Consider the following 17,433-nt stretch of genomic DNA (forward strand, 5'->3'; position numbering starts at 1 on the left):
CAAGCATTCAGTGCAGAATTGCATGTGCTAGAGCCAATGCGCAAACTCTTGGGACACACGGACTCGTAGGACCATCTAGAAAGGTATGGCAGAAGGACAGTGGATTGGTGTATCCGCGACTGTGTGCCTGCGTGTCGCGAGCAAGGCAAAGTGATGAAGAGCACTACGACAAACTTCAAGAAAGCCGGAAACCGAAGTTCAGAACCGGGGAAATGTACATAGACGATCAGAAACGTGTCCGAAGAAAACACATACAGACAAGCATAGGAGCGAGGCAAGCGGTTCACCGGAGTAGCACAGATATGCAGTGTACATATACTAGCGTGGCAATAGTGAGCGAGGAAACAAAGCCCACACAGTTGCTATCGACCTACTGCAGAAAAGCTATTGTCATACATATATACTCACATGGATTGATGCGCTGAGTGCTCATCAAAGATTTTAGGTGCGTTGACGCGCATCATGAACACCAATGATAGGTGCGCGAAGTTAAAGGCTGGAAACATGTGGAGACTGTCCACACCACTTACACGGAGGCTGGCGGCAAAAAAAATATTGACAGACAAGTGGTAAGCAGTTGCTGGAGGAGCTGGTGAAGAGTGTTCGTATGCGAGAGGGAAGCCGCTATTGGACTGGGTTTCCGGGATCCGGAGTTGTGCAGCAGGATAAGTCGACGGAAGAGTAAGAGCATAAAATGTGCCCATCAAAAGTTAGGATAGGTAGAAATACATACCACAGTTGAGCGCTGAGATGCCTCGGGCATTTGTTTTCTCGAAAACTTTTGGCGAGGGATGTTGATCGGAGTGCAGGTTAAACAATCTTCAAAGGTGAACAGTGCAATGGCCGGCCCGGAATATTCCGTTCCGTAGGTTTTAAAACTCCGTCAGGATCTATAGGACCATAGTAGACCGCTTGCCAAACTCCAACAAATTCACATACTATGTTTGTCGTTCTTCCCCGGTGACCTAGTTAACATAATATTCACTGCTTGTCAATATTCAATGGTTACGAATTCTGAGGACATTCTCGCACAACCTCCGCAAGCAGACAAGGACGACTCATCTTTGAGCGCTCATCTCTGGTTTCCAGAGCCCGAAGCTCAAGAACGAGTTATTGCTACACCTCAAGCATCGGGTTCATCTTCGCAATTAAGGGATCGCTTGTATATTGGAAATCTGCATCCTACTGTCGATGAGTGAGTGAGTTAGTTGTGTTTTGGCTCATATCCTCTAATTGTGGACAGATATGCGCTTCTACAGGTCTTCACCAAGTTCGGCAAAGTATCGAAACTCGACTTCCTCTTTCACAAGACGGGGCCAAACAAAGGAAGGCCACGAGGATATGCCTTTATACAGTATTTGCACGAAGGTGTAAGTCATGATGCTGTAAAGCGCCCCCGCTTGCTCTCGCTATTGCGTGGATATATGGTGGCGCATGTAGCGGTCATTGTCTTTTCCAGTCATTGACAGCTTGACTGATAAACAACCTGCACTAGGATGCTCAGACGGCATTGGAAAACATCAATGGAAAGCTACTTCGGGGCCGTAAGCTGGCAGTCACTTTTGCACATCAAGCTCCACTCGAACAACCCAGCGGAAGTCGACAGGTGGGAAGGGCAAGAAGAATTGATCCGCGGCCGACTACCTTGAGTATGATAAAAAGTGGAATTCATACTCGGTCAGAAGGGTGAATTTCATCTCCACAAGGGTGCCTATCAACTTACCCCCAAATTAGCACAGATAACAAAATTGCTATGATGGAGGCGAAGTTACGCCAGATGGAATCAAGTACTGCCAATCCGTTTAAATCATTACCACCAAAACCACCGCCATCGGCCGTGTCATCGAGTTCGGCCTCAAGGCACTGTTTTGGTATAGGGGGTTCTCTCTTTTCCAGAAATCCGGCAGGTCCAACCGTTCGGCGTCCTACAGCCCGTGCAGAACCTACTACCCTTTCTGCGGACGCCGATACCACACATTCAGCATCACTACCGATACTTAATACTCAACCGGAGACCGTCAAGTCATCCATGTCCTGTAAACGCATAATACCTGGTGTGAAGATCATCAAAGAACGTAGTAAATGAAGGTAATACTCGGCATCACACCTTCATTAGACTGACAACGATCTTCACCAGACCTGTGCAGCTGATACTTGTCGCTGAGATCGCTCTGATGTTATAAAGCTTTTCTCGCGAGATTCTAGCGCACTTCCGAGTTGTCCTGATGTAGTCCTGTATGGAATATACTGGTTCGAGAGTGCTGAAGTTCTCATGGATGTGTTCCGCAATGACACTTTACGCTCCGACCTTCTTCACTGTCCAACATGAGAAAAGTGAGGTCATTTCTCACTTGAATTGTGCATTGATCCAGTGCATGAATATTTTGCAACTTCCCCATGCCGATAGCCGAACCAGTTTGGAGAACCAACGGCAATCACACGGTTCAGTTTGTTCCGATATCTCACCTAACAGTGAACGGCTGTCGTTGGCTACGAGTTGGGTACTGACTGATGTACGGAACGCGTTCGCAATCAAAATACAGTGGCAATGCCATCTGGAATATGGAGTCCCGAGTCATGGCAGCGATATTCCTATTTCGATAGTGTCCTAGAAGCTCCTGGACGCCAGGCCGCCGTGTCATCTAAGGTTCTGGTGCGTGCCGAGGGCTAGGTAAACTTTTAAAGGATAAGACACGTTTCCTGATGACTTGAACCTCGTGGCGTGGGCGAGGGCCTGCTGATTGGTGGTTCTCATTCTGAGGCAGGTACGACCGTGCGAGCTCGTCGTCAGTCTCACGATCTAACTACATAAGCGGTTCCAATAATGGAATTGCGTAACCATGATTCCAACCAACCACCCTTTTTTGTATTGCTAGCGGCGGTAGCGCATTGGGCAAGATATGGGTGACAGGGGTAGCAAGTCATTCGTGTCACCAGATTTGATGGACTATTCTTGTGTGGGCACACAGATGAGACCTAATGGGTGCACAACGGAGCGCTCGAACCAATCTTGGAGCGCGTGATCATCCCCACGCATTCGTAAGACGATTCCGAGCGGTACTTATAATCCACTCTCCATCTCGAATAAAGCTCCCATCTTTCTCTTGAGCATTCATCATCTCTCAATCATGCCTTCCCCGCAAGTCTTCGCTGCTACAGATGGCGCAGTGTACACTACCTCTAACGGTGCAGCCGTAGCGCATCCCCTTGCTGCTGAACGTGTTGGTCCTGTGGGACCCCTCCTCCTTCAGGGTTAGTTCACCCAGCCAGTATAGATTTGTATGCTGATCCACACACATATTAGACTTCCACCACATCGATCTTATTGCTCATTTTGATCGGGAACGAATCCCGGAGCGTGTGGTAAGTGCAACAATCAGATGAATAGGCTTCTATATCTATCACATGCTAGGTGCACGCCAAAGGCGCTGGTGCTCATGGTGTTTTCGAAACGACTCACGATCTCAGTGATATCACTTCTTGCAAACTATTCACTACCGTTGGCAAGAAAGTTCGAGTCACCGCCCGTTTCTCCACTGTCGGTGGGGAAAGTGGTTCCGCTGACACGGCTCGCGATCCCCGTGGTTTTTCTCTGAAACTCAGAACCGAGGAGGGTAACCTAGACTGGGTGTTCAACAACACACCTGTGTTCTTCATCAGAGATCCCACCAAGTTCGCGCCCTTCATTCACAGCCAAAAGCGTGACCCTCAGACACACCTAAAGGATCCAGACATGTTCTGGGTAAGTTCCATTTTACTTTCAAAGTGTCCAAATCGAAATATTTTCTTCATAGGATTACCTGTCTCAAAACCCGGAATCGGCCCATCAAATTATGATCCTGTTTTCCGACCGCGGGATAGCCGACGGCTACCACAACATGCACGGTTATTCCGGCCATACCTTCAAGCTCGTGAAAGATGACGGCTCATGGGTCTATACTCAGATTCACTGTATTGCTGATGGCGGCTTCAAGGTTAGTATACTTTTTCGACGCGACGGTTTGTTGTTAATATATTGCAGGTTCTCGATACTGCTACGGCTCGCAATTTGGCCGCAGACAACCCAGATTACGGTATTCAATCGTTGTTCGAAACTATAGACGCTGGGAAATTCCCGTCCTGGACCGTCTACATTGTCAGTGATTTATCGTTTATGCCTTCAACTTCAGTAATTCATCTCCAAGTCAGCAAACTATGACTCCAGAGCAGGCTGAAAAGTTCCGTTACAATGTCCTAGACTTAACAAAAGTTTGGCCCCACAAGGACTACCCCTTGCGCCCCGTAGGAAAATTCGTACTCAACGAGAACCCGCAAAATTACTTCGCTGAAATTGAACAGGTGATGGGAATTTGTTTTTTTCCGTCCCGATGTGGGCTGACCGACATACGCCATAACTCTCAATAGGCCGCTTTTGCGCCCAGCCATTTGATTCCTTACTTCGAGGTCTCTGCTGACCCCGTCCTTCAATCACGACTGTTCTCTTATCCTGACACCCACCGTCACCGGCTTGGCGCAAATTACCAACAGCTCCCTGTCAATGCACCCATTGTTCCTATTGCCAACTTCCAACGTGATGGCCCTATGACATTCAACAACCAGGGAGCCCGGCCAAATTACCAGAGTTCCATTACGCCCTTGACATACTTGAACAACAAGGGATCTATCAAGGGCGCACCCAGAGACTACGAGCGAACCAGCCAGCATGAAAACTGGGTCGGTGGAGCATTCTGGGACTTGAGCGAGATCACCGAGCGTAGGCGGCCAAAATACTGTTTATTGGACTTCGATGACAGTGACAAATTTTCTAGTTGACTTTGAGCAGCCGCGCGCACTCTACCAAAATGTCATGGATGAAGCAGCCAGGACGCGCTTTGTTTCCAACGTTGCTGGCCACCTTGGTGGTGCCAAAAGTGCTGAAGTTAAAGCCCGGACTCGTATGTTCAAATCTGATCTCCAGATATTGTTACTCCACTAACGTCGATCTAGTTTCTTACTTTGCATCTGTCGACCAATCGCTGTCTGACCGCATTGCCAAGGCTATTGGTGCTCCCACTGCAAAGCCTTTGGTCGTCAAACCTGCGTCTGAGGCAGTTCGCTTCAGGCATGGTGTTGTTGCTGCTGCGCAGAAGCTGTAAATGTCCGGAGTTATTCAAACAACTATGGAAACAAGCTATCATGTTTATTGTTTTAGTACCAGAAAGTAGAATGAATGTATCGGTGTCGTTATCAATGGCTAAAATACGGCCGGAGAGCGCTGCATCTCCTCTCCACAGAGAACGAGCAAATTCATCGAAGTCCTCAAAACTCATATGAATGGAAGATTGTTCGTGTTTGACTTGACAGCTCGTTAATCAGACAGATAGAAGTTGTCCATTCGAAGTCAGGTGCTTCGAGCTGAATCGAAGGAAGATATAAAATGGTCAGTTCGCACAACATGTCCAGATGGCACACATCAACGCCCGGAGGCAAGATCTAAATGGTAGCGGGTCTTTAGGCACTTAAAGTGACGGATTGATGGTACTCGTGTCGTTGTCGTCAGTGGCAGCAGCAGAAAAGTAGAATTGATTAATCGTACAACGGAAGTACTTCGTACATTGAAGTATAGGTGTAGCGCGGTTAAATCCTGTCTACACATCTGTCTCCTAGATTGGCTGCACATGCATTTGTTTTGACTTTCAGTTGTAACTTGTCATATCTGTTTCTGATTCCCGCAAACAAAATAACAGAATTAGGGCGTTAGAAATGAGGTTGGAGCATCCTACAGGTACAGAGAAGAACAGAAAATAACGGAATTAGGGCGTTCTAGCATCTCAGACGCCTTCTGAAATTTTTCTTGAAGTTCCAAGTTGCCAATGACTTTGGCGGCCTGAGCCATCTGACGAAGTAATTCACCAAGGCGCCTGAAAACACGTATCAGGTTTCCCTCGAATTGATCAGTCAGCTGTATCCGGTCAATAAATCAGCAAGTTCATAATGTAAGGTGGCGTCAACAAACTTTGCAAATGTCAGAAAACGAAGCTCCTCTACACCATTGGAAAACAGCGTCCATCAATTCGACTTTGAAAGACGCAACATATTCTTCCTCGACTAACGGTAATTTTGATTCCTGCGACACCTTTGCTATTCGGCGTGCAATTTCTTGCATAACACGCAATGGCGCTGCTAGTTCTTCTGTGAGCTTGGTCACATGCTCACTCTGAAATCAGGATGTTAGCTAACTCATTCAGAGCGAAATATTTCTGAATACCTTTTCTGTAAAAACAAAGCAGCTAAGCAGACTGGCACATTGCTCAGGGAGTAGGGAGTTGAAAACGCCATTGAAGATGAGCTCAGTAAGAAGAAGCTCATCCCCAGTGCTAATTTCGCAGGCTACACGACCCTTTAGTTCCGCGATGTCAGATGAGTTCGTGCACTCGAGTCGCCGGAGTACACGTTTCCGGTATTTCAACTCCTCAAGTTGCAGCACATCGTGGGTTGCCATAATACGCTTCTTCAAATCCCGTATCTTTGCTTGCGCCTCCTGCTTTTGGGCGTACAGCGTGTATAGTGCTGGGAGACGAGGATCATTATGCAACGGATTCGAGAACATTCTTTGCTCCATGACATCGATTTTCTGCCCGCAATATTAATCCTTACGCGATACGTTGGTAATTGACGACGACTTACATTAACTAGGGCTGTAAACTTTTCATCTTTAATGTCCATGTTTTGTACAGGATCGAGAAGGGCAATGCCATCCGGGAATCTCCGTTGCACTTCGAGAACGCTCTTCCAGACAGTGTCACGCGCTTGATCTTGTCGAAGATCTTTCGGTAAGAAGATACGGATGTGACTGATCGCGTCTACGGCAGAAAGGAAAATGGGCACTACGAGCGGCAAGCCCTTATTGCCAGTGAAACAAGGAAATATCCCCCCTAGTGTGGGTGTGGATATCGTTTTGTCTTTCGGTAGGGTAGTGCCATCATTGCAGTTCAATAGCACATCAAGGACGTATTGCTCGTGGGGAGGGATATCCGCCAGCTGATGTTCTTGCCATGTCTAAAGAAGGATGAGTGTCGAATTAAATTTCACCGACGAAGATAATGACCTTTGGTGGCAAACGCTTCTGGTAATTTACGACCACGCCCCACCCAAAGTCTAAGTCTTTATACTTTACCTTGATCAGGCGACCGGGCTGCAGGAACGGAAGTGAATAGTTGGGATGAGTAATTACTTCGCGGAAATCCGCTGCCATGCGATCCAGTTGTTGACGGTAATCGTAATAGGAAGCAACGATGGTCTCATCAGGGATGGTAATAGCATCTCGCCGTTTTTCTTCCTTTTGCAGCTCTAAGCGGGCATTAGGGATTTCACAACACATATCCAAGATACTCACCATCTTCCAGGACAGGAATCCCGGCACTGCTCTGAAACTGGAAAAAGCATCGCTCCAGCATGTACTCAGGACTAATGCCTTCAACCTTGAGCAAGTTCAAGATCATGTTATAACCGAGGTGGAAGGCAGAATCTAGCCGGTCAGCCTCTCCCTTGATCATTTCTTTGGCAGCCGATGGCTCTAGCTTTTCGTCGCACATCATGATGACAACGCCTCGATCGTCAAGACCACGTCTACCTGCACGGCCAGACATTTGAATGTACTCTCCCGAAGAAAGATTTCGAAATTCTCTTCCATCGAATTTGCGGGCGGCAGTAAAGACTACTGTTTTTGCAGGCATATTGAGCCCAATGGAAAATGTCTCCGTGGCAAATAGAACCTTTATAAGGCCTTCTTGAAAGAGGATCTCAATAACTTCCTTCAGAATAGGTAGTAAGCCTCCATGATGTATCCCAATACCTCGCTTGAGCAACGGAAGGATATTGGAAATTTGGGAGAGGTTCCGATCTTCTGTCGAGAGATTTTCGATGGCGTTTTGAAAAATCTTCGAAACAAGTTCCTGTTCATCTGTGGAATTGAATTCGAATTTAGACATAGTAAGCGCAAGAGCCTCGCACTCTCGCTTGCTGAAAGCGAAAACAATGACAGGGTTGTAGTTCTTGAGCATGATCATTTTGATGATTTTGGAAATATCGGATTGCCCTGGCAATGATTAGGCAGATTAGGCAGATAATGAGACACATATAAATTAACTACCTTTCTTTTCACCTCCTTTTTTCGTCTTGCCTTTACGACCTTTCCCGCTGCGTGGGTCAGCGGGGTCCTCCCCGGTTTTGTCTTGGAGTGTACCCATCGCTTTGCTGAAGTTGTCTTCACGGAATTCTCCTTTTTCATTGACAACCAGATATATACCCTCGCCTCCTGCAGGGAATAGATAGTGTTGCAAAGGTGTTGGCCGAAAGTCGGTAAAGACAACATGACACGGTTGATCATGGGATTTACAAATCCACTCCGCGAATTGCATGGCGTTCGGTATAGTGGCGGAAAGAAAAACATAGCGAACCGTGTCAGGCAGCAGAATGATAGTTTCCTCCCAGACGACCCCGCGTTCTTTGTCTCGCATGTAGTGAATTTCGTCAAAGATTACCCACGCAACTTCACGCATTATTTCGGACCCCCGATAGAGCATTGACCGCAAAATCTGCCGAATGTCTCTGAATTGGTGAGAGGATGATCATGAGCCACACATACCTCTGTAGTCATTACAAGGCACGTCGCAGAAGGATTTATAGTAACATCTCCGGTCATCAGACCAACGTCCCCAAATTCTGCAAGCATCTCACGGTACTTTTGATTACTCAGAGCCTGTTTAGACTTCCAGTTATCCCTTCGTGATTACACACCAAGACTGCTGCTCACTTTGATCGGACTAGTGTAAATAACACGTTGTTTGTTCTGCAGGCATTGCGCAATAGCATATTCTGCAACGACCGTTTTTCCAGCGCTTGTATGCGCCGAAACCAAAACACTTTCGTTACGCTGGATGGCGAATACCGAGACTTGCTGAAATGGATCAAGAATGAACTTGTATTCCCTCGCCAGTTTGTCAGGAGGGACATGTTGCGCAATCGGCACATAGTGATAACCTGGTGGTATGGCAACTTGGTGGCGGACCTGGCAAAGTTAAACATCAATGCAAATTATTCGAGTGATTGGTTAAAACCTGATGTCTAAGTTCCAGCCGCGAACCAGCTTCGACAGACCCCGTGAGCCCTCCACTTGCGGCCATTTCACGTTTGGCCTCTGTCTCAAACTCATCTACGACAACTGGTACAGGTGATGATACACGGGGTTTCTTGATAGCAAAATTGCCAGAAGTGCCACCGTTCGTGAAATCATCCGGAGGATCCGTGCTTGCACGTCGCTTGATTTTCTTGTCTACGTGACGCGGCTCAGAAACATTTTCGACTTTATCCTCATCCCCGGAAAGCACCCCATCGAGGAATGAAAATAAGTCAGGCATGGACGTATGGAATGTTGCAATGAGCAAAGTTAAGCGCAGGTGAAAGGCTTGCTTACGTTCTTTATTAAAATATCTTAATACATCCGAGGTACAAGCGCGGAGTTTCAACATCCGGCAATGGCCGAGAGCGAATTTTTTATGGGTAAGATATCGGTGTCGTGGGCAGATTTTGCGTTGTGCAATTATGTCCCGATTCTTCAGACAAGCTGGCGATTCAGACTCTGATACGGAAGAATCCGACGAGGAGCTCCTCACTAGCGGTGATGAAGATGCTGCTGCCCCAAAGGCTGCCGCCAAACCGGCCATGTCAAGATTCCTGCGCACAGCAGGGAGCGATTCTAGTAGCTCAGACTCAGAGTCATCCGATGAGGACGAAAGTGAGATGTCAGATGAGGAGCCAACACAGAAGAAGAAATCCCGATTCATGCGTGGCGATTCGGATGAAGACAGTGAAGACGAGGATGTCAAACGTGTTGTAAAAAGCACCAAGGACAAGCGCTTGGAGGAAATAGAAGCTACTGGCAAGGTCATGGACAATGGGCTTAAAATAAATGACTGGGTTGCCATATCAAATGGTGAGTTTTGTTAAGTTTTTATCAGATTCACTGACTGTCGTTCTCTTAGAATTCGACAAGCTCTTGCGTCTTGTGCAGCGACAGAGTAATGCTGCGGAACCTCTGCCTCCTTTTTTTATCAAGACCCTTCTAAGTTTAGAGGATTCCCTTAATGCTGCTCTGACGAAGGAGAAGGAGGCAAAGAAGAAGATGAACGCCACCAATGCTCGAGCACTCAATTCCATGAAGCAGAAGGTTCGCAAAACGGCTAAGGAGTTTGAAAAAGAGGTCCAGCAGTATCAGAATGTAAGTTTTTTCGACCATTTTATTACCATCCTCACCTCTCGCAGGATCCAGAAGCATTTGAACGTGAATTTGCCGCTCACGCTCAACCTGCTGATGTTGTTGTCCCCAAACCCAAAAAGCAGAAGAAAGGTGCAGACTCTGAGAGTGACGGGGAACCGGCATTAGATGATCGGTTCACCACAGTCGGCAAAGGCGGCAAAGCTATGTCTTTCTCTGCGGACAACATATTTAAAACTTTGAAGCTTGTTCATGAGGCTCGTGGCAAGAAGGTGCGGATGTTCTCTTTCATTTTTTCCCCTTCTAATTGAAAACGCCGTAGAACACTGACCGAGGTGAACAAATCCGGATCTTGGAGAAGCTCCTAGAGGTAGCGGTCACATCCTATCAACGCATCCGCATTCTTCTGGCGCTCGTTTCATCCCGATTTGACTACAATTCATCGGTTACATCGTATATGCCAATTGATCTATGGCTCTCGGCGCAACATGAGGTCGATCAGTTGATCTCAATAGTGGTCGCAGACTCGTCCTACGCCGTACAGGAGGATACTGAGGATTATGATGAACTCGTTGAGCGCCATCCTGCAGCTGAGAGTGATGGGGTTGTTCGCATCCGTGGCAGCATCATCAGCTTTGTAGACCGTTTGGATGACGAATTCACGAAGAGTCTACAAAATATCGATCCCCATGGAACGGAGTACGTTGACCGTCTTAAGGACGAGAAAGTACTTTATCGTACTATCAGCCGTTCGCAAGCTTTCTATGAACAGACGAGCCAGCCGGAACCCCTTGCACGTGTTATCATGCGACGGTTGGAGCATATCTATTCAAAGGTTAGTTGAAGTTAGTCCACCCCGGTACTTTTTTGACAACATTCGTAGCCTGATGCTGTCGTATCTGCTCTTGAGTCTTCATTGGCTTCGTCGGAGATAACTCCCAGCGTCACTCTGTCATCTTCCGCCACTACTTCGTCCCTAATTCATTCCCTTTGCGTTCATCTTTACAAAGCCGACAATTCCCTTCTGCGCACTCGCGCCATGCTCAGTCATATCTACCATCACGCCTTGCACAACGACTTTTACACAGCACGAGACATGTTACTCATGTCGCATCTGCAAGAGTCAATTCATTCTGCGGACGTTGCAACGCAGATACTGTATAATCGAACCGTCGTACAGCTCGGGCTTTGCGCGTTCAGATGCGGGTTGATAAAGGAGGCCCAAGCAACGCTGCAAGACATCTTTACAACACAACGTGTGAAGGAGTTGCTCGCTCAGGGTGTCCACCAGCAACGCTTTCAACAACAACTCACACCAGAGCAAGAGAAGGCGGAACGGTCACGTCAATTACCATTCCATATGCATATAAACACTGAGCTTCTCGAGGCAGCCTTCCTCGTATCCAGTATGCTTGTCGAGGTCCCCCTTCTTGCCAGCATTGAGTCCGAGGAGCAGAAGCGCAAGGCGATCTCAAAGCCGTTCCGCCGATTACTCGACTTTGCAGATCGCCAAGTGTTCACAGGCCCTCCTGAAAGTACACGCGATCACATCATGCAGGCAAGCAAGGCGCTACAAGACGGCGAGTGGGAGAAATGTCGCGATCTTATTCAGAGTATTAAGATTTGGAGTCTGATGCCTGAAGTTGTGTCAGTCAAGGAGATGCTTGCGAAGTGCGTTTTACTATCTAACCTACAATTCTACCTCTAACCACTAGATACAGACGTATTCAAGAGCAAGGACTGCGCACGTACCTTTTCACATATGCCCCTTATTACAGCACGCTCTCACTATCCCTTCTGTCGCGCACATTTTCTCTCCCGCTTCGCTCCGTTACATCGATGATTTCCAAGATGATTTGGAATGAAGAACTGTCAGCGTCTCTTGATCAGTCAACTAGTGTGGTGGTGTTCCACCGCATCGAGCACTCACGTCCACAGCAGCTTGCTCAGGTTATTGCGGACAAAGTTAGCGCACTTCTCGAGCAGAATGAAAAGGTCCTTGATATCAAACTTGGCGGTAGCGGGGGATGGGGTGATAGGAGTGGCGACAAGGGTGAGAAGCGTGGTGAACAAACTCAAGAACGTAGAGGAAGGGGAGACAGGACACGGGGAAGCCTGCGTGGTGGTGCACGTGGACGTGGCTCGCGGTTTGCTCAGGGTCTTGGTAATCAGATGACAAGAGTACGATGATCTTCATGATGTGTCAATGTTGTCTTCTGGAATGTATGCTGACATGACGGCTCGTGAAAACTACCTAATATTATTCCCACTTCTTAGCTGAGGATAACATCTGCAAAACGACTGAAATGAACGCTTACTAAGGCTATGTACAGACTGGCAAAATTCGCCGAATCAAAATTCAGAATTTGCTGTCATGTGACACACAAAGGGTGATCCTGGATTCCTCGACTTACACCTAATATCAATACATACTATAGTATGCATGCCATTACTGCACAACAAACTCATGCTTTGTGTCCACAAAACAACCAAGATCTCTATTGGTGTTGCTACCTCATGCTTCTTGCGTCCATCGTAGCTCATATCTCAGCCTTATACTACCAATTAGTCTTAACTCCACGCACTACCATCCCATACCACACTTCAGCCTTAAGTGGTCAAGCTTGGGTTCTTGAACTGATGACTGGTCACCCAGACAGAATCAGAAATAATCTAGGTGTTAGCTTGGGAATATTTGAAGAGCTGTTGGAACATCTGAAGGCCAATGGATTTGCAATTATCAGGTACTTCAAGCGCGTACTAGCATTCTTCTCAAATGACCCTTTCTATTCCTCTCAAATTCAATTCCCCACAAGCATTTCTCTGATCCCTCCATCAATTCATGATGACCCTCACTTCCAATTTTGCAACAAATGTATTGGAGCTGTTGATGGAACCCACATACACACATTCACATCGCTTCCTGACCAAGCCTTCATGCATAATTACAAGGGTTCTATTTCTCAAAATTGTCTTTTTATATGTGATTTTGATTTCTTGTTTATCTACTCACTTTGTGGCTGTGATGGCTCATCTGCCGATGCTCCACTTTGGAACAATAACCGCCAGCATGACTTATGGATTCCCGATGGAAGATACCTCTTTGCAGATGCAGGATTTGGAACATGTGATGTGGTACTGATTTCTTATAGGGGCGTGCATTATCATCTCAAAGAGTGGCATCAGGCATCTCTTACATTTGTTTTTATTTATTTTTTGTAACTATTCACATCTGATGCACATTTAAGCCCACAGAATGCAAAAGAACTCTTCAACCTTCAACACACCTCACTTTGCAACATAATTGAACACATTTTTGGGGTAATGAAGCACCAATGGCACATCTTGCAACTCCCTCCCGAATATCCCATGGATATCCAAGCACTACTACCGATGGCGCTCTGTGCATTGCACAATTTCATTCGCCGCTGTGACCCTGATATACTCGAACAAGATTTTCCCCACAGTGATCTTGCTGATCTGATACTTGCTGATAATGACATGGGTGATGTAGTGATGCAGGGGGAGCTGGCTGGTGGACCTGCAGGTGCTGTGGAGAGGAGAAGAGCTGATATTTGTCATGATGAGATAGCTGCTGAAATGTGGGCAGATTACATAGAAGAATGAGCACATTGTGGATTGGCAGTACCTGCACCAATGTAGTTATATATCAGATACTGAAATTCATTCATCAGCACATATTTAACAAAGAGGAAGCAACATAGGTCTTGGAAAGTAGGAATGAAACACTACAAGTCTACAAATTGTTATTGTTTGCACGAATGTAAGAGAGCTTCCTTTGCAACCATAATACCCTATATTCTGCATTACTGATGTTTGAAAATACTATCGCCTCATTCAAGTTTGATGATAAGTAGTCCATGAGGATCATGACATCATCTGGAGTCAAATCATCAGTATGAGTAAGCAGATTGACTGCATGCCCAAGGTCAGTGGCAGGAGGACAGTCAGGAGGAGAAACAGTTAGATTTTGAACAATTTGAGGAAGAGTCCCTGCAATTGATGTAAGCGCTGCACTACCCTCCTGCTGGGCTATTGCAGTTACTGAAGGAGGCCAGTTTTGCTTAGAGCAGGATTGGTCTCCTTCACTCAGTGCACTGGATTTGTACTTGCTCTGGCTGATGCTTGTCAGCCCTGAGCCTGAGTCGCTTGTAGCATAATATGATGGTACAGAGGGTGAAGATAGTGAGGAGGAGGGTGGTAACATAAAGTTGGTACCTGGTCTTGTCACTGGTGGTGGTGGAGGACCCATAGTGATATTCTGACCAGTAGGATGACTGGAGGTGGTGGTAGGAGTAGATGGTGGGGGAAGCATATACCAGCTGGGCCCAGTATGAGACTCCACTGCAGAAGATGATGATTCCGATGGGAAAGGACTGGCAACAGCCCTAGCCTTTGGCTGATGGGTGGTGTACTTTCCTTTGGCGGAGATCAGCTCCTGAGGTATCATCTGTTCAAGAACCTCAAAGTGCGGGAACCCTTTATTCTTGTATGGTGCTGCACCAGGGTGGCTTTGAAGTTAAAGAAAATCAGTAGACTTTTTGTTTGATATAACTGTTACGGACTTGGATAGTGTCTGTTGGCGACGCTCAAACAGAGTGTGTGTTGTCAACGGTTGAGGATGTCTCTGGGCTAACCCAAAGTTAGGAGCTTTACTTGGCGAGGCTTTGGCAAGTAAGGTTTAACGCCGATGTCCAAATCGGGTAGCTTATGTCAAGCGGGGCTCGATGATAAGCGTATCTGCCAAGGCTTACAATACCTGAAGGTTAATTGTAAGATCTGCATTAATAGAAGGACAGAAGTCTGACTAATAACAGGGGCTTTTGCTCATCGACTTCGTCGATGAGTAAAGATCGAGACTAAAGATTTATCCGTGATGAGCAGATAAGAAAGTAGAATATAGACTGCTGGCTAGGCAGAAGGAATCACTCTTGTTAGGAGTAGGGGGTCAAGAACCAAGTAGATTCAAGTTAAGGAACTAGATACATGGTAGTGAGTTTATATAGAAGAGAGGAATCATATTAGTGGATGATAACTTGTACTACCAGAAGAGGAACAGGTCAAAGGGTGATACCAAAGAAGGAAGGCACGTTTGAGGTGAGTCATAGGCGAACTGGAACGTGCAGATAAGAAATAAGTCAAAGAACAGAAATAAGAAATGAAACAAGCAGGGGCATAATCGTGCAACTGTGGAGCTAAGTATAAGTACAATGTGCAACTGCGCACCAAGTCATAGGTCAAGAAAGGAAACAGGGCAAAGGGGATGCAACGTGCATCATATCATAGGTTAACGTCCAGACGGTAAGGGTAAGGGGGACTGCCCACAGGGTTAGTCATGGGGTGGGACGGAGCATGGGTATGCTTCATCAGAGAAAGGGTCCGGCCAGATGTACTGGCTCTGCTGGAGCAACAGGTAGAGAGCAAAGGGGAATGCGAGGATGACGAGGATAACAAGAGCAAGGTCAGGGTAAGGGTGTGATGCAAGGGCAGAGACAAGGAGGATAAGGAGAAAAATGGTAGGGGCCCAAGCGTCTAGATGTTCTTGTAACAATAACAGTACTACATACCTTGGCATATCTCTCCCAAGTATCTCCATGCTCATCTGTAATTCCAGCTCCATGTTTCTCACTCCATGAGAAGCCTGATGTTGTATTCTGCGTAAGTGCAAGGAACGAGTACATACACAGAATGAGGTCTACATGAAAATTAAGTTTTGAGACACCGCTTTCTTGCTTAGTACTATCACTTGCAAGAAAATTCAATTTCTTGATGACTAGTACTGCACTCGTCATCTATCACTCTTTCGCATCTTTATCATATATCATTTACATTTATGGACCAAATTCGTCATGATCCTAACCTCGATGTTTGTCCTGACTATGCATCAGACAACTGTGCACAGACATGAGCGCTACTCAAGAACAATCAAGTGAATTGAGTACAAGCTATTCAAATGCTTAGAAATATTTGGGAGGCCAATAACAATGCTGCCAAAGCTTGATGGCAGGTACAACAAGAGGAAGATAGACATCGTCAAGAAGATTACTGGCTCAGAAATGAAGAAAAACAAGCGGACAGAGAACACTTACAGGTAGAAGAAGCCGAAGCTGCGGTCAAAGAAGATCGCAAAAAGTACAAGTCCAAATACGCCCCCATTATAGAGGATCTAGCAGTTCTGAACGAGCTGACAATTATTCCTTCATTGTATGCTATCCAAAAGCTAGACAAGGGTGAATATGTCAAACTCTGGTATTTCACTAACACCGGTCTAGAAGAAGCCAAGACGAAATCAACCATTGAAGATGATGCAATGATCATGTCTACTCTTCCAGACAGATTGACAGCATGGGTCATGGCTGCATCTGCACACAATGCTAAGGCCATTATCGAAGAGCAAAACTTATCCTTTGAAGATTTTTGTCAAGCATGTCCATGATTCATCGCAGCCATGGAGACAGCAGGATGGCCGACAGAGCAGACTAAGATGACGGCTCTTTTCTGGTGCAACATACAGATTCATGATTACTGATCAGAAACTGACCCATTGTCCTAGAAGGCGCTTCTTGTTTATCAAGCTGAACAGCAAAAGTGATGGCACCTAGCCGTCAAATCTATGGCAGGAGTCTACAACTTATCCATAATCAATGAAGTTTTGTTAGAACACACTAAGACCAAAGTGTATTGGGATGACAGAAAAGCTAAAGACAATGAGCATGATTACAAGGTCAGTTCGATTGAATACGGAACCAAAAACGATTTACTAATTAATATCAATCCTTTCAAAACAACTATTGTATTACCACAAATGACTGCTATGTGACCACCATGCCACTTGTCAACCTTGCTACATGCTACACCCTGCTACACCTGCCACATGCTACACCCACCTGCTACACCCATTGACGATGCACATTAACACATGCTCGTCATGGTTATTACTATCACCTTTTGGTGTCATTTCAGACAGACCAAAGGATTAATGCCTTACTCGCTGCTGCAGACACTCCTTCAAACAGTCGCACACAAGGCCACAACAATTCAGGATTCACTTGCGGCAATTGTGAATGGTCAGCATCTCCCGCTAATGTCGGTAGCTCCAAATGCTCCCATCAGTCTTTTTGCAAAGGCGCAAGTGGGGGTGTCCTCTCCACTTGTGC

The 17,433-nt window shown here is 46.4% G+C and overlaps 5 protein-coding genes across 5 annotated transcripts; 4 read left to right on the top strand and 1 right to left on the bottom strand.

The window, feature by feature from the left end:
• Positions 1-933: 933 nt before the first annotated feature.
• EDB93DRAFT_1145260 (uncharacterized protein) lies at positions 934-2,582 on the top strand. The gene is made up of 5 exons (XM_041449466.1): positions 934-1,195; positions 1,244-1,370; positions 1,496-1,686; positions 1,735-2,088; positions 2,138-2,582. Exons 1-4 carry the CDS (start codon positions 1,002-1,004, stop codon positions 2,084-2,086), a joined length of 864 nt encoding a protein of 287 aa, XP_041307913.1. The 5' UTR covers positions 934-1,001; the 3' UTR covers positions 2,087-2,088; positions 2,138-2,582.
• A 279-nt stretch (positions 2,583-2,861) lies between these two features.
• On the top strand, positions 2,862-5,348 carry EDB93DRAFT_1145261 (catalase-like domain-containing protein). Its single transcript, XM_041449467.1, has 9 exons — positions 2,862-3,252; positions 3,305-3,363; positions 3,413-3,742; positions 3,795-3,974; positions 4,022-4,135; positions 4,189-4,338; positions 4,405-4,753; positions 4,809-4,934; positions 4,987-5,348. The coding sequence occupies exons 1-9, from the start codon at positions 3,129-3,131 to the stop codon at positions 5,133-5,135; spliced, it is 1,581 nt and encodes a 526-aa protein (XP_041307914.1). The 5' UTR covers positions 2,862-3,128; the 3' UTR covers positions 5,136-5,348.
• A 171-nt stretch (positions 5,349-5,519) lies between these two features.
• EDB93DRAFT_1226313 (rRNA-processing arch domain-containing protein) lies at positions 5,520-9,451 on the bottom strand. Its single transcript, XM_041451218.1, has 10 exons — positions 9,099-9,451; positions 8,795-9,049; positions 8,627-8,740; positions 8,132-8,576; positions 7,376-8,077; positions 7,088-7,329; positions 6,667-7,038; positions 6,248-6,613; positions 5,996-6,196; positions 5,520-5,941 (listed from the first exon to the last, which is right to left on the bottom strand). The coding sequence occupies exons 1-10, from the start codon at positions 9,396-9,398 to the stop codon at positions 5,759-5,761; spliced, it is 3,180 nt and encodes a 1,059-aa protein (XP_041307915.1). The 5' UTR covers positions 9,399-9,451; the 3' UTR covers positions 5,520-5,758.
• Positions 9,452-9,571: 120 nt separating this feature from the next.
• EDB93DRAFT_1145270 (eukaryotic translation initiation factor 3 subunit 8 N-terminus-domain-containing protein) lies at positions 9,572-12,667 on the top strand. Its single transcript, XM_041449468.1, has 6 exons — positions 9,572-9,973; positions 10,023-10,258; positions 10,303-10,527; positions 10,578-11,090; positions 11,139-11,926; positions 11,977-12,667. The coding sequence occupies exons 1-6, from the start codon at positions 9,583-9,585 to the stop codon at positions 12,443-12,445; spliced, it is 2,622 nt and encodes an 873-aa protein (XP_041307916.1). The 5' UTR covers positions 9,572-9,582; the 3' UTR covers positions 12,446-12,667.
• A 3,473-nt stretch (positions 12,668-16,140) lies between these two features.
• On the top strand, positions 16,141-16,712 carry EDB93DRAFT_1103891 (uncharacterized protein; the record flags this gene model as incomplete). The annotated part of the gene is made up of 2 exons (XM_041447357.1): positions 16,141-16,170; positions 16,284-16,712. 2 exons carry the CDS (start codon positions 16,141-16,143, stop codon positions 16,710-16,712), a joined length of 459 nt encoding a protein of 152 aa, XP_041307917.1.
• Between the last annotated feature and the right edge of the window lie 721 nt (positions 16,713-17,433).

The sequence above is a fragment of the Suillus bovinus genome (genome assembly GCF_016758785.1).
Source record: "Suillus bovinus strain UH-Sbo-P2 chromosome Unknown EDB93scaffold_26, whole genome shotgun sequence".
NCBI classification, from domain to species: domain Eukaryota; kingdom Fungi; phylum Basidiomycota; class Agaricomycetes; order Boletales; family Suillaceae; genus Suillus; species Suillus bovinus.

Coding starts and splice junctions, on each gene's coding strand:
- EDB93DRAFT_1145260 (XM_041449466.1), top strand. CDS start 1,002: ATGGTTACGAATTCTGAGGACATTCTCGCACAACCTCCGCAAGCAGAC. Junction 1,196..1,243: donor CTGCATCCTACTGTCGATGA/GTGAGTGAGTTA, acceptor AATTGTGGACAG/ATATGCGCTTCTACAGGTCT. Junction 1,687..1,734: donor ATTCATACTCGGTCAGAAGG/GTGAATTTCATC, acceptor CCCCCAAATTAG/CACAGATAACAAAATTGCTA.
- EDB93DRAFT_1145261 (XM_041449467.1), top strand. CDS start 3,129: ATGCCTTCCCCGCAAGTCTTCGCTGCTACAGATGGCGCAGTGTACACT. Junction 3,743..3,794: donor AGGATCCAGACATGTTCTGG/GTAAGTTCCATT, acceptor TTTTCTTCATAG/GATTACCTGTCTCAAAACCC. Junction 4,754..4,808: donor CTTGAGCGAGATCACCGAGC/GTAGGCGGCCAA, acceptor CAAATTTTCTAG/TTGACTTTGAGCAGCCGCGC.
- EDB93DRAFT_1226313 (XM_041451218.1), bottom strand. CDS start 9,398: ATGCCTGACTTATTTTCATTCCTCGATGGGGTGCTTTCCGGGGATGAG. Junction 8,741..8,794: donor TTTACACTAGTCCGATCAAA/GTGAGCAGCAGT, acceptor AAGTCTAAACAG/GCTCTGAGTAATCAAAAGTA. Junction 6,197..6,247: donor GCTTTGTTTTTACAGAAAAG/GTATTCAGAAAT, acceptor TCCTGATTTCAG/AGTGAGCATGTGACCAAGCT.
- EDB93DRAFT_1145270 (XM_041449468.1), top strand. CDS start 9,583: ATGTCCCGATTCTTCAGACAAGCTGGCGATTCAGACTCTGATACGGAA. Junction 10,528..10,577: donor ATGAGGCTCGTGGCAAGAAG/GTGCGGATGTTC, acceptor AAAACGCCGTAG/AACACTGACCGAGGTGAACA. Junction 11,091..11,138: donor TGGAGCATATCTATTCAAAG/GTTAGTTGAAGT, acceptor CAACATTCGTAG/CCTGATGCTGTCGTATCTGC.